The following is a 15,722-nucleotide window of genomic DNA, read 5'->3' as shown; positions in this document are numbered from 1 at the left end:
AGGAGCCGGTAAAGTAGAAGAACCGGCCTCCCCATAGAGAGTGAATGTGCCATAGAATGAAAGTGATGGATGAATGGGACACAACTGGATCTTCTGGCGAGCTGAAAGGAAACCGCTCGAGACGAGCTTTGTCTTGAGAGGGGAGCAAATGTAACGGACAAAGAAGAGGCTGCAAGAACAGCCTCCGAAGCAAAGGAACGGGGATGCACCGTTGGGCTATTCGGGACGAACAGCCTTGAGGAGGGAGCATTGTGACATGTTGAGCTATGGATCACCCCTACCTCCCCAGCGGTACGTGGCGGTAACGTAACGCTCGCGTTACTACGGTAATAGGCGAGTTCCCGCCCCGCCACTCCCCTCCGCGGTGACGTAACGCGCAACGCTACGTACCCGTAATCAACTTCCTACTGTGACGTGGCGCTCATTACGCAACCGGCAAGCACTGCAGCTATATAAGTGAGCTTCACAGCAGCTACCAGTCAGTTGTACTGAGTCAGTCCTGGAGCTACCTCCGAGTCAGTCCTCGAGCTACCTCCGAGTTAGTTCCGAGTTAGCCAGCAACCAGCCAGTTGTATTGTGGCATTTGGAGTGTACTAATTGTGATACTGCAGATATCAGTAATCGTAAATCTGTAATTTGGGTGATTGTAAGTGCGAATGTGAAATAAAATTCGCTATATTAAATACTTCGTGAAGTTATTTGTCGCGTTATATGCCCAATACGCGACAACTGGTGTCAGAAGTGGGATTTGGTCTTACACACGTGACCGACGAGCGCCGAACTCAAGATACGCGACAACTGGTGTCAGAAGTGGGATTTGAACTTACACACGTGACCGACGGGATTTGGACTTACACACGTGACCAACGAGATTCGAACTCAATACGCGACAGTATTTTAAATTGTTGCATTATTGACAGATACTTTGATAATAAAGGATGAAGAAACTCTGAAGATGGAGGCAATATGTGACTCCAAAATGTAGTCCATCAGACTACAAAACTTCCTATACCAGGATACAGCAGGCTTCACAGTCACAACCATGAAAACCTCAAATCCAACATAGTTCCATCCAGTTCAAATATCCATAACATGTTTCTCTACGATCATTTTAATATTATCCTTCCATTTATGCTCAGTCTCCCAAGTGGACTCTTCCTGCCTGAGGATATTAAACAAGTACAAAAACAGAACTCTTTTAACACTATAATGAAGCATAATTAAAAATACATAAATACTCAGTGATATCCCATGAGATTCAGGCAATACTGAAGGCACTGACAGGGCTACACATCCTGTCAGTGCCTTCAGTAAGTGGTGTCTAATGTTTGAGAAACATCTGTCATGCAGGAAACGCAAACTAGTGTGGTGTCCTGTATACAAAGCCGGATCCACAACATGGATGGAGATATTTGCCATAATAGGAGGAGTGATGACGCCCGAGAATCGCATCAGGCTAAGCAAAGGACTCATACAAATGAACCAACTAGCTAGAATGGTTTATCCAAAGACAAAAGACGCAAATACCACAGTCAAGGTAATGTGTGCCTTGATGATCATTACTGGAAATGTCAAAGCATCTGAAAATATTAAGGGAATAATCTGAATATTATAAATCATTAAAGATTTCATATTGCTGACCTCTTGAGCACATTTTTTTGGAATGTCATTTTAACAGGTGTATTCATAAAGAAGAAAATTACATGACTTTAATCAAGAACCAGGCAACTTAATTACCAAAAATGTACTTACTTTCCATGTGCAGCCCAAGTAATTTTGAAACTTTATAGCCATTCTAACTGCTGCATTAACACTGCCAACATTAGAAGCTTATTTGTAAAAATAAAACCCAAAGCCTAACCTTAGAGAAAAGCCTGTCACCATGAAATGTTTATCAGTTCATCATGTTGCACTACATTTTCTGAGAAGGAAGATGCTCTTAAGCCAAAGTCTAAATATTGTCTTGAGTTTCCAAAACAAACATTCCTGAAACTGTATTTGTTTTAATCACCAGGTATAAGGGAGAAAATGTTCCCACTAAGTTTCAACCCTTAGAACAGCTAGTCCTGACCACTGGATGAAACGAATGAGCTTTTCTTGATCACTGGGCCAAAGAGAAAGTGCTAAAGTGCTAGTCGTGATCAGTGGAGCAAACAGAAGAGTTATCTCAACAACTGGACATAAAGGCTCTAACCCTATCTAATGATCCCAACTGAGTGGGAAACTCTCTCCCTTACAATGGATGATGGAAACAGATGAAGTGTCCTAAACACTGTGTTTGAAAAAACTCACAAATGAAGGACACCATGAAAAATACTAGTCATGTTTACCATACCACAATACTGTCAGAGAAATTTAGGCTTAGCTCAAATAACTTACATAAACCTGATACACATCCTGTCTCCAGAGGCCCAGAGATTGAGACTAGCTCTTTTTAACAGGGCTCAAATGAGCAAGAACATTTCCTCTCTTACATCTGATGACAAAATAGATCCATTTTCCATGATTTCAGGTTTGAAAAATCTGAGACAGTGTTCTTTTTTGCCATTTCAGAAATCTATCCAGTGGTTTGTAGAGCTAAACTGAGGAACTCACTTATCACACAGAATAAAGGCCTGTGTCTCTGATGTGACTGAGTCAAGGCAAGTTGGAGTAAAAAAGGGTTCTCTTTCCTTGCAGTTCCTAGCCAAAAGCACCAGATTCATCATTGTGCGACATCCATTTGAACGCATCCTATCAGCTTATAGAGACAAACTGGAGCATCGGAAAGGCCGTGAGTTTTATTACAGACGTTATGGTCGCCACATAGTCAGATCACAGCGTGAAGATAATGACACATTTGTAGACAGAGCTGAACCAACATTTGTGGAATTTCTTCATTACTTGGTGAAAACAAAGACATTTGATGAGCACTGGCGTCCATTCACAGCTGAATGTGCTCCCTGTGAACTGAACTACCAGATTATTCTCAAGATGGAGACCCTGGAGGAAGAACAGTTGTTCCTAGCAACCAAACTCAACTTGCTTGATGCCCTTCTTACTGTCAATTCTACAGGCCTGCTGTTGCACAACACAAATCCTAATGGCCGCACTGAACACAACTATGCCCAACAGTATTACAGAGACGTACCAAATCAACTACTCCAAGATGTGTACATGCTGTATGAGAAAGATTTCAGACTATTTGATTACTCACCAGAGGAATATTTTAATTTTGCTAAGATGACTTGATGCAAGAGGCAACTGAATATTTTGCTTGATGAAAACAAAAGTGATGATACATATGTTTGTAATGTATGATTCATGAGTTGCATGTATGTATGTATCTATCTCTAGTGCCTTCAGCTATGGTGTGTGTTGTCCTGTCTTGCCTCTGCCCAACTAGGCAACTGCACAGAATCCATTTCTGATGTGGGGACACCCACAGAGATTGTTACCTGACTCATGAGAATGACTGTCACCAGAGGAAACCTAGTTTTTATCACAACAGTGGACTGAAAAAATTTCTGTAAGGAAGCATTTCCAAGTATAACTGGGGAGTCAACAGAAAATTAGCGTCCATGTTATGGACTTTCATGAGACAGACATACTTTTACAAACCCATCCCTTCTGTAACATGGAGGTGTGTCATACATAGTGCCGTTACTTTATTAATACATACATTTATCATACTGCACAAATTAGCACAGCTTTATTTCAGCTTTTGTGTGATGTATTTCAACTATTAAGCAGCTACCTTATGGCATTTATTAGGGCAAATACAAACAGCATATCTTGAGATAAGCCAAATCTCTTTTCTCCGATCCTCTTTCGTCCATCTTACGTAACTATTCTCTTGTTTCTTTTCCCCGACTGTGTACTATCTTGGTGAGTCAGGATAGCTCAGTCAGCAAAGTGTCTGGCTATAAGCTGGACAGATGGGATTTGATTCCCAGCAGGGCAGAGATTTCTCTCTTCAGACTGGTTCTGGGACCCATTGAGCCTTCTGTCCAAATGGTATTGGAGACTCATCCCTGCAAATAAGTCAGCTGGAGTGTGAAGCTGATATCTCACCTCCACTGCCTCATATGGATGGCTTGTGACACTTTTATCTTTACCAGCAAAGTCCTGCAGTTAGAAATTAGACCATAATTAAAATGACCTAAGGTTAAATAACTAAATCTCAGTATGTACTGGCCCAAGTATAAGCCATCTTAAAATACAAGCTGTGCCCCTTAAATTATGTGGTCTTGAAACAGAAAAAGAAAGACACTTAATACACATACATCACTGCATTCCACATTAAGAACAGCTCAGAGGAAGCAAATCTGATGTAACATCATGTACTTACTTTACTTTAAGATGCATTAATTTAACTCCTGGGGTTACAAGAGGCACTAACAAAACAAACAAGTTGGGCCTGATATATTTCCATTTGAATTCCACTAGCCAGTAACATGGCTTCAAATTAAGGGCATATCGATGTATCATTTAATTTAAGCTAGTGTTATATCTTGGATATAAAAATGAACTGTGTAATCATACCAGACCTAGACAATCCAGCAATGTTTCATTCTGATTTTAAAAGCATCAGTTTTGTGTGAAATGGGCAAATATGGCAGTTACATGCAGACTGTATGAGTTCTTGAAAAACTAACAGGCAAGGCAGTAAGATATCAACGCCTTACTATGAGAAACTGGAACAGCAAGTACTCACCAGTCCAGGTTTGCCACGTCTCCAGGTTCACCATGATGTACAGCTGCAGAACCAGCTGTGGGGCTGATTCCATAAATGATTCAAACAAGTGCAGCATGCAGATGTCACTCTGTTGGTGATACAGACGTTCAAAATCTGTGGGATCACCAGACAATCGAGCCTCAAAGCCTGTCTTCAGTGTCAGCACGTACCTGTTGCAAAATCCCGCAGAAAAGAGAACAATGGGTTAAGTTCAATGCTAAGGAGACCGACTACTTCAGTCATATAGCACTGCAAGACCACAAATTCTGTAAATACTATCTCAAGATGATCCCAGCTAAAATCCACAAGCAAACCTCGTCTTTCTCACCACAACATTCAAAAACTGTTTGCCATTTCATGTCACCTCCCACTTTCAGTTCTTTCCTTCAGGACATCCTTCCACCCACTTCTGCGCCTGTGTTACTCGATAACTAAACTAGCTCCATGGAGGTCAGTCCTTGAAATGCCACCAGATTCTCAGCTAGTCAAAAATTTCACAACATCTGATGGAAGTCAAAGGTTCATTGCCATGTTCATAAGAGCCTGCCACTGGTTCCTATCCTGAGCCACCCAACCCCATTTCTCTAAGATCCATTTTAATATTATCCTCCCACCTACATCTAGGTCCTCCTCCTGGCTTTCCCACCAAAACTCTGCATGCATTCCTCTTATCTCCCCTCGTGCTACATGCAATATCCATCTCATTCTCATTGACTTGACCATTCTCATTAGGCAAAGAGTACAAATTATGAAGCTCCTCATTATGCAATTTTCTACCTAGTATTTTATCCCTCTTCAGAGCAAAAATTCTCCATAAAAAAACACCTTTCATGTTGCATTTATGAAACCGAACAATCATCCTAGTTCTTCATAATGTGTGTTGTCCTTTTCAGGTTACCCAGGACATTCTGGCTCTGATAAGGATCACTTTCTGGTAAGATTTCTTATTTGGAGAAAATACTGACCTGTAAGGAAGGAATAAGCACAAACTTTGACTTTTCTTATCAGATCAAATCTATAAAAGCAATTATTGCTTTATTCTTAGTCAAGCCAAGCACTTGATAAAGATGGATCTCCAGTGGACAAGGCCATCTACTTACCCTAGTGGCAGCAGCAGATGGGTACAGAACATCAGTGCAAAACTGAACTACCCAGAAAACCTATGCAACAGCTACTTAGTCCACTGTCCAGACTGGCTTATAACTGAATTCACATCTCCCCTCATACAAATAGTCTTCAATAACAAAGCATTGGTGCAGATAGCATGAATAGCCTGTAACCCATACTGTATCAAAGGGTTTGTCCACAACCCACAATCTAATGCTTAAGTCTTGAGACTCTAGCTAACTCCATGACTCTGTGGGTATTTCTATGAAACTACTAAGAGTGAAGAGAAGTTAGCATCTAAACTCTCTGCCAGATGTCTGCAACTTCTTCACTATATTCAAAGCTATCTTCCTCATCTGGTAACCTTCTCCTGCACTGGCAAACAGAAGATATGTCATGAAAATAAGGGAACTAATCACTATTTAAATAATTTAGGTGAAAATTAAAGTTTTGGTGTTGTCGATTGTGTAAGATCTGAAGCTTTCATGGCAGCTGAAGTTGATAAAATCTTGTCTGGCTATCAGCCATGTCAGTTGGGAAAAATCACAGATACTTTGGGAGTCTTCTCTGTACCCTTAATCAGGGTTTGACAAGACATAAAATTCAGTCTCATCTACTCATATATATCAGCCCATGGCCCATGATTGGAATGCCAATGAATTGTAGTTTCATAAACGGCTGTCAATGTTTCGGAGGAATCTGTTGTCACCATCTTCAAGGCAGAAAACAGAGGTAGCATGTTCCTCTATTAACTAATGATGTCATAACTCAGAATAATAATCAATTGCAGTATTTACCTGTGTATAATGCCCAGTAAAAAAATGTGTGCTAGCCAGTGCCAACAATTTGCACTCTCATCTGCAATGTGCCAGCGCATGCTGAACATCTGCACAACAGTTGCCGGGAGCACAATCAACAGAAATGTACTCACAGCCCAGTATATGTGGCCATGACTAAAGTAATCAACTACAAGGAACACATCTGAAATTAAAAAGTTTCCAAGATTACCTACCCTTGCAAGAATATAATCTACGGAATTTCCAATGGAAATATGCTAAATGCTTAAAATACGAAAGGATAATGTTAGATAAGGTCTACTTCTATATTAAACTATGTATATGACAGATATATTTTGAAAAATTAATGTACTTACCTGGGAACTACTATGGGTTAAATAATTATAATAACCAACTTTAAAATTCTGCTTACTGCCGCCCAATTCTCAATTTAATTTACAATATTCAAAAATATATTTTTATACTAAATACCTAACACCGTATAGCCAAAGAAGAAATACCTAACAATCCAACTGAATAGCAAATATTTTGTTACTTATCTTCAATAAACACAAGCTGAAGAATTTTAAAAGTGAAGTGTTAAAATCATGGTAGCTTCAGTTGTTATTAGTGAGACCAAATGCAACGTACAAGCAAACCGGTGTCTGACGGCTATTGAAGAATAGGCGTAGGAAAAGTTTATTACAACTGACAGTCAGAGCTAATAATTCCTCGAATCCTTCCTCACCTGTGCTAAAGTCCACAATAAACGTCACCATAGAAATCAACACAAGGCATAGATCAAACGTACTGAAAGACATTTTAGACCTATTCATTCTCTGAGCATTATCCTCCAATTTTGAAGAGCAATAAATCCCAGATTTTGACTTCACCGCCGCCATATTTCGCTCTCGCTCTCTGGCGGTAAAAATGAAAATTACAACCAAGGTCAGTTAAACGGTTAAACGTTAACAAAATGAAGCAAGAGACAAGAAGGATATCCATGTCAGAAAATTACACCCTTGAAAATATGTGTAAAAATTTATTATTTTTCTTTAATTCATGAAAATTTATAGGATCATATTTACAACATACTCCTGTTTTAAAATACGCACTATCAGGATTGAGCTTCTATTTTGTGTATGCAAAGAAAAAAAATAGAATGGAGGGAATTTACGAACATGTCAGTGACATTTGAAGTACATGCAAAAAAAAATAATAAAACGGGATTTAATTGTTAAGAAATACTCATTCGTGTTTAGATTTTATCTCTAAAATTAAGTATTAAACCGTAAACTAAAGCGTCAATAAAGAAGATATATAAGGGCATTGTGGAAGTGCATACTATGAAGGAGGTAAGTATTCCAACCTTAAAAAGTGTTGCATGAAGAAGAGTTGCTCAAAAACTGCAAAACACACCGTTCGTCACCATACTGCTGTATCCAACTAAGGAATGGTACCCAACATACATGACATTTACCTCCATTTCTGCTGTATAATCTTATTGAAGTTAATACCAACAGTATTAATAATTAAGGCAAGGATAAGTATTAGCCTTATACAATCGTTTAGTTTTTTTATGGTTAAAGATATTCAGAACTCCAGCCTATGTAGATAGTGCAGATTATGATTTGGATGCCTCCACCACATGGAAGGTAACTTTTTTTATTGTGGGGAGGGGGGGGGGGTATCATATCATAATTTCACTTTTATGCAACCAGTATGTATGCATATTGGCTATAAAGAAATAATGTCCTTTTCACTGGAATTTTAGTGCTTTTAGGAAGAACCTGTAATAAAGTTATGGCAGAAAGTGACAGGTAACATGTGCAGTGTTGATATACATATTGACATACTGGCCCTTCCCTTCCTAGTTACATTCTGCAGCTGTGTTGCAGCAGGCATCACAAGTGGAGGGATGAATGAACCTTACTTGCTTCCATTTTTTATTATATAGATGCAGAGTGGTAAAAGTATAACAGAACTGTCCACCCCTAAAAGAATTCAAACACATGTTGGAGACCAACAGGCTCATCTTGAATATGGCCCAGAGCATGATGCTCTTGTCTCCCTTGCAAATGAAACATTTGGGCTTTATGGATGGAGTCACTCTGTGACTCATCAGAATATTGGTAAGTGTGTAATGGTAGCGCAGTTCTACATATTAAAACTGTATTTGCAACATGTGCAGCAGCATCTTTGAGCACTGATACTCAGCTCATAAAAACTTCCTTTTATTGATGCGAAGAATCATCACCATCAGTGGTGAAAGATACTGGGTTGACTCAAACAGTGTTGACCACTGGGTTCAAGGAACCATGAAATGTAATTCCTAAACAGCCAAGTTTACCTTTTCTGAACCAATTAGTCCACTGGGTGCCAAAGTTTGTTGTGGAGATTATGAACTATATATTTTCATCAAAGTACTTAGAAAAAATTCTGAGTCAGCAACCTGACAGAAAGCCCACTGCATGTATGTCTGCCATGGGACTGTCTCCTGAATTCTTTCTGCTCACAACTACTCTTCCTAAAAAGGATATACCATATTTGTCAAACCCCACTTTAGAGACTCTGTCATTCAGAATATTCAGCGTTCAGTCCCTGGTCAGATCTGCATGTAGAATTTTCTGCTCAAAGATTGAAACCAATATAAACCTTTAGGACTGTAAATAATGCCAAGCCCTCACACCTGGTTCAGAGGCCATGATAAACTATAGAACCTCTTGCCAACAATCACTGAGAATTACAGAAACTACCCTGTGGGTGCCCCCATCTCAGATTTGAATTCTGTGTCCTTACTTAGAGAGCCAGAGGCCAGAAAGCTGGACACTGCTCATATCCAGAGGCACTAAAAACTGACAACTTTTTTCCTGTTTCTTTTGATTTAATCCTGAAGGCAGAGAGCAGGGAAATATGCAGGTATAGGTGAATTATCATGTGTGTGGCATTTGTTTGTATGTTAATTTCCAAATAAACATATTTTGAGTATGCTGTAATTTGAGATATTTCTAAATATTCTGTATAATTCATAATGTAATTATGTACGTGATTAGATCTGTTGTAGTGTATTTTGTTCTTAGGGTATATTCTGTAAATGTATTTCTAGATATTTTCTGAATGTGATGTATTGTACTGTAACTTGTCCCATATCCCCCTGATTATGATCCTTCTCTCTGCTGTTGCAGACTACATTGATTGTAACAGCAGCAAATACTCGGTTGGAGTTGCGGCTTTCGTGAAAGTTGAACTTAAGAATGGGATACAGCATCAGGATGTAGGTTATGGGATGTGTAAAGATTCCTGCAGTAAGGGATATGCCATTGCCCATGCTCGAAAGGTATCTGGATTGTTGTGACAGACAGGTGTCCCTCAGAAGCAATAGTTGCATTCACAAAGAGTGATTGCATAAGTTAAAATGTTTGTTAGTCCTTTGTTACATTTAATTTTCATTAAAAAATGTATAAGCTTGTTATCTTGAATGCCATTCATTTTAGCTGCTTAGAAATACTAATTAATCTGTTTTAGACTTAATTTTTGTCTTGACAAAAAAGAGACTGCGCAAGTCTCAGTTATGCCAGTTGGGGGATATCTGTACTAACTGCTGCTACTCTACAGAATTTTGTGACAGTGGACATTTTTATGTTGGGTGTGAATGCCATCCATTTCAAAACTGTGTTCAGTGCTTCAAGGTTCATTAATGGCACTTTGTAAAAATGTCCTACTCTTCTATATCTATAAATCTTGACTCACATCTTGTCTGTCTTTTCAGGAAGCTACAACAAATGGTTTGAGAGAAGCATTGCGTAGTTTTGGTTGTCACTTTACAGGGAAGGTGAATGAATGTGCAGGTGTGCGAGTTGAATCCAGTGTTCTTAAGACATCTGTTCAAATGGACAAGCACTGTTTGATTCATGCAGGTAGAATGTACTTTCTTTTTCTAAACTGATGTATAGGCCTGGCTGTTACGTGATCCGTTAAGTGTGTCTTCTTCAGTTCCAGGTTCCAGCACACACACAACAGGTGCATCACCAAGAGCTTGCATGCAGTCAGCTGATGATATCACATTAGAGAGGAAAAGAAGACAGCGGATGAAGCGAGACGAGTTTCTTCAGCAACTGAAGGAGAAACAATTGTCGCAATCAAAAGATCTTCAGACAAAGTCATTGGTGGATAAAGACACAGGTATACATAAATGAAATTTCTAGTGCAAGGAACTGAAGTCAGATTGGAAAGCATTTTGTCAGTTGGTCATTTTATTTAGAGGTAGAGAAGGACTTAGTTCAGGGATTTCTATGCATGTGCAATTATTCTTCCAGCAAAAACAGTATGTACAAATTACTTCAAATTTAAGACACATCCAATATTTAACGGAGGATTTTAGGAAGGTGTATTTATTTCAGTGAATATATTTAGAACACATCAATTAAAATATAATATTTAGAATACATTTAAATAGAAAAGTAATGGAAAATATACCAGAATGAAATGGAAATTTAAAATTTTCACTACCTGCACTTTCCTTTGTGTCTTTGTTATTTAATCAGAAAGTTTGTCCAGTGATCCTTAAGTTGCACTGTCATTATCTTAAGATGATGCACCCTTACCACTTTGTTCATTCTTCTCCCAAAGGTCGTCTTGCATTCCACCTTCTGCATTAGACAAGCACCACTTCAAATACGATTTTGAAATAATACTGATTGGCATTTCTTTCAGAGCTTTTGATATCCGTTCCACTGTTACTGATGCTCGTGCTCTTTTTATTTTGCCACTAGATGTCAATGTATGATTGTCTTTATTCAACCAGGCATCAGTTAGAGACAAGATGTTTGAATGGTTTGTTAACGGACGTATAAAATTGTTGTAATTGACTTGTCATGGCACTAGAGTGGTGTTTCTGTTCCTTAACCTGTTTCTGATTCTATTGGTGAGATGGCCACGAAATGCTTCCATTGCACGCGTACTCCACAGCTTTGATAATGCACCAGGCCAGGCCCATACACATCCCAGCTAGTCTTCCATTAACTCCTATGAGATCCATGCAATTTTTTGGACCCACACTATTACATCTTTAAAAAAAAATTGGTAATTTTTGTGTTTAATATTACATGTGGTGGTAATTTATTGGCATTTGCAGGTATAGACAGCATGACATGTAACATGCAACTTCATAGCCTGTGGTTTTCATTGCCACTTGTTTTCCCCCCTCTGAAATGTATGGTGGAATTGTGAGGCATGTGGAAAGAACTGCAGTTTCATCTGCATTACTGATTTACCATAAAGAATTCCTTTGGTGTAGTCCAATAACAAAACACTGAAATTCATTCAGTTTAGTTTCATTCCAAAGAAGTTTCTGACTAATTTTCATCCATCATGATGATAAGCTTTCTCTCTTCGTAAACTTTTCGCACCATCCATGAATAGCCTTGAAAGGTATATTACTGCTTCTAACACATTCTTTTGCTTTTGACATTAAGGCTTCCCCAGTCCTCAAATTTAAGATGTATCTCAATTTTTCAATGGGAAAATATGAAAAAAATGTGCATCTTATGTTTGAAGTAATATGGTAAATGTTGGATAATATAGCTCTGTACAGTGAAAAAGTACATAAGCCAGTAAGAAGGAATGATATGATGTTAAAGGCTTTCATGTAAACATGAAAAGGTTTAAGTCTGTGTTACAAGACAATCATTAATCATTTGCAGAGAGAAAAAAATACATATGTAGATCAGCACTTCTGAAAATAAGTACCTATTAAACATTTAGTAATGTTCATTTGAGCGTTGGTTTGAATAAATCAACTGTCTGGTAGAGCTCAGTATAGAATTTAATTATGTCACTAGTGTAACACCTGTCAATAATTTAACAGGAAATCTCATCTTTGCAACATAAGCTTTCATACTATTAACTTCCTCTGCTCTCTCCTGTGTTCCTTTCCAGTCTGGCGTTACTGAATGATGCGTTGAGGCTGATGATTAATGCCATCTTCCATGAATAATCTGCATGAATAGTCATAATGATATTTTCTTCAGATAGTACACTACACTTCAGATATCCACATCAGAATATTACTGTACTCACAGAATGGACATGAGAGATGTCTCACTTGTTTGTAACCTACTTAACTTACATTTATGCAGTTCAATTCAATTCAATTTATTTTTGTTCATCAGATCTACATTTGGCGATGGCGCCTCCAGATATAGAACACGTCACAGCCCAAGTTACTATAATATCAATCCAGAGGACGTCATAAAGATATTACAACTTATATACAACCATTGTTGCAATAACTATTGATACAAGTAAATTTGCTGTCATCGTCAACACTGTGTTCCACGGTGCCACACCGAAATACAAATCACATCAATATTCCACTTTTTCTTTTTCTTCTTACAATTCACACTCAAAAGGACAATGTTAATGTTTAATGTGTTAATGCTTGACAGTTCAGTTCTATGGTAACCTGAAATAGTGTAAAGACAGTGATATAGATGACACAACTTTCTATGTATGTGTAAGAACTATTGCCAATCTGACAGTGCATTCCACTTTTTGCCATCTATGTGCAACATCTGTTAATATTCTCTTATCTTCTGTTTATTGTCACTACAAGTTTCAACCTAACTGGCCATCATCAGGTGTACAGGTTGTGATGAAGGGCTCTGCTGCCCACTGTAATGCTGTTCTGCTTTTCTGATGTAATTGCCTCAGCCTAAGTCTAGGTTATGTGGGTTAAGAAGCTGTTGCCATGCACAGATCTACACAATGCAACAGGATTCTGCAATTTTATTCAGAATATAAGTATAAAAGAACTGTCTTCTGGGAAGTTGCAACTTGCTGTTTGATCCTGAAGATGGAGGCAGTATGTTCCTTGTGACATGTCGATATTTATCATAGTCACCAGTTTGAGAATGTCAGACCTTACAAAGAACTAAACATCAGTAATTGTGATGTTGCTGGCTGCACAGAAAATGTATGCTGAACTGGAAATAATATGAAGACATATCGTCACCCACTGACATTTTCACAAAATTGGGTCATCTTATAGAAAACTCCAGTCTTTTGTCTTCCTTATGTATTCTGCCTGTATTTGTATCTACTCTTTCTCTGCTCTCTTTTCTATGTACTCATAATCACCTAACACAGTTCCTCCACGCTCATTTGTTCAGTTGTCTTCATTTCTGTGTTCTCAAGATGTTACTGTAATCCATGTGTAACACCTTTCCATCGCACTGTATCCATAATTTCACGAACATTTATAGAGGTTCTCACATAGTGCCTGTGATGAAACCATCTTATGCTGGCAATTTGCTTGGCGTATTCTTCGACTCTGAAGACGGAGGCAGCATGTTCCTCTGAAATGTCAGTGAACTTCTGCCAGACTGCATTTATTTATTTATTTATTTATCATTATTTATTAATACTGTACTGTCTTGTATTTTTTACTTTTCTATATCCAATGGTTGTACCAGTATCGATTAACAGAATGAATTAAAATGGAACTGAATAGTTCTCTTAATTCCTTACAGAATTTTGTACTGATTTTTCCTACCTATTATACTGACAAACTGAAGCCTTTCCCTAAAACCACATTGCCTTTTAATTACCATTCCTTTCATGAACATTGTTGTTTGTAGGGATCAGACACAAAGAAGAAAAAGAAAGTACTTTGATGAATGATGAAACACTGATATCTACACAAGAACTTGATCATGCGGTACAGTCAGCAGAGATACAGCTGGGCCGAACACCTCTCCTTTGCTCTCCACCCATAGCTGCAGAGATGACACCTCCATGGCCATCAGACAGAGGCAGCAGGCTTATGGGAAACACAGTCATCCCTAGGCAACTAGTGATGCCCTCCAGAAGAACTCTGCCATAGGGAACTGCACTGCTACAAGAAAAAGACACAGAACAATTCCACTTAAGTCCACAATCACCCCCCCACCCCACCCGCAATCCCAAATCATATGAGAGAAAAAGTCAAGGTACTGACTTCTTTCAAATTTTATGTTTTGCCAAGCAAATAAAATCATTGAATTTAGCAAGTGAAGCTGCTGACAATAATTGACTTTTAGCTTCTCTAGCTAATGATGTTTCCTGTTCCTCTGCTGACGATTAGCACAGCAGAATGTTGCATACTGAAAGAAGGAAAGTGGGAGACTTCACCAGCATTGCAGGCCACAAGAAAAGCAGTTGTTTTGTTATGCCTACCGTTTGTGGATATTACTTGCGATTTCTGTATCTGACTAGATTTAGCCTGCTTTGAACAATATTATGGCACACTGTATGTCGCCAATTAATGCACAGTGCCTTTCACTAAGGCGATCCTTACAAGCATTTCAAAGTAGTAAATTTATAATATGATGCATTTTATGCAGTATTTTTATTGCAAGAACTTCTGGTATAAGGCCTAAAACTTCAAGCTCACTATCTCATAAAAGCATAATCTTTATAGTATTCAATATACCCATTTCTGTAAATCCAGACCTTCAAATAGACCTGTCCAAAAATTATGATCCCATCTTTCACTCTGTGCAAACAATGTTTCAGATATCTGTAGACAAGTCAGGAAACATATTCACAACATAAGCAATCCTCATGTTTTCTCGCATTTGTTTGAATGTCTCAAAAACCATAAAGACTTGAGGGAAAATTGTATGCAGCAAGTTGCGCTTCAGACACATATAGAATCACATACGTCTTAAAAAGGTGCATTGTTGTTGCTCAATTTTAACCAAAATTTGCCTGTGAAATTTTAATAAAGCCCCTATCTGATTACTGAAAATCTGTTCACTGATTGAGTTGTGACATTTGGAGACAGGCATGGCAAATTCCACAGGCACATTTTTGTAACTTCTCATTGAAGATGCACCAAAAATATCCTTACAAGAAGTGTGATATTCCTAATGCTTTTACAAGTTGCCACTGCACATTACATTCTGTGTGGTCACTGAACAATTGTGTAGAACTGTCTTATAGCAAATTGCACTTCAGGATTGTATGGGTAAATCTTTATCCTGTTTGTTATACAGAAAGATCTGTATGAATATTCCATGTATCTGCAGTTCATGATAAATGGTGTGAATAAAACTTTCAGATAATTTCAACAGTCTACCTTC

The 15,722-nt window shown here is 38.3% G+C and overlaps 3 protein-coding genes across 5 annotated transcripts in view; 2 read left to right on the top strand and 1 right to left on the bottom strand.

Moving 5' to 3' along the window:
• The window catches only part of LOC111863271 (carbohydrate sulfotransferase 9), a 12,366-nt gene extending 7,709 nt beyond the window's left edge, over window positions 1-4,657 (top strand). The window contains exons 3-4 of one of the 2 annotated variants that reach the window (XM_023849439.2): window positions 1,351-1,537; window positions 2,680-4,657. In XM_023849439.2, coding sequence (XP_023705207.1) covers window positions 1,351-1,537; window positions 2,680-3,231 — 739 coding nt within the window. In that variant the 3' untranslated portion in view covers window positions 3,232-4,657. The remainder of the gene's footprint in view (window positions 1-1,350; window positions 1,538-2,679) is intronic. The other variant, XM_023849438.2, reaches the window with a different exon arrangement.
• The window catches only part of LOC111863270, a 27,586-nt gene extending 20,093 nt beyond the window's left edge, over window positions 1-7,493 (bottom strand). The window contains exons 1-3 of the mRNA XM_023849436.2: window positions 7,349-7,493; window positions 6,622-6,805; window positions 4,697-4,887 (exon numbers count right to left, since the gene is read on the bottom strand). Coding sequence (XP_023705204.1) covers window positions 4,697-4,887; window positions 6,622-6,805; window positions 7,349-7,436 — 463 coding nt within the window. The 5' untranslated portion in view covers window positions 7,437-7,493. The remainder of the gene's footprint in view (window positions 1-4,696; window positions 4,888-6,621; window positions 6,806-7,348) is intronic.
• Window positions 7,494-7,564: 71 nt separating this feature from the next.
• Window positions 7,565-15,710, top strand: LOC111863274. 2 transcript variants are annotated; one of them, XM_023849452.2, is made up of 6 exons: window positions 7,565-7,955; window positions 8,558-8,732; window positions 9,786-9,937; window positions 10,370-10,517; window positions 10,594-10,782; window positions 14,238-15,710. In XM_023849452.2, exons 1-6 carry the CDS (start codon window positions 7,947-7,949, stop codon window positions 14,480-14,482), a joined length of 918 nt encoding a protein of 305 aa, XP_023705220.1. In that variant the 5' UTR covers window positions 7,565-7,946; the 3' UTR covers window positions 14,483-15,710. The 2 variants fall into 2 exon arrangements, with proteins under 2 accessions (XP_023705220.1, XP_023705221.1); XM_023849453.2 differs by lacking the exon at window positions 7,565-7,955 and adding an exon at window positions 8,283-8,420.
• The last annotated feature ends 12 nt before the right edge of the window (window positions 15,711-15,722 follow it).

This window comes from Cryptotermes secundus, unplaced genomic scaffold (genome assembly GCF_002891405.2).
Source record: "Cryptotermes secundus unplaced genomic scaffold, Csec_1.0 scaffold929, whole genome shotgun sequence".
NCBI classification, from domain to species: Eukaryota; Metazoa; Arthropoda; class Insecta; order Blattodea; family Kalotermitidae; genus Cryptotermes; species Cryptotermes secundus.
This window is presented reverse-complemented; position numbering and strand designations above follow the sequence as displayed.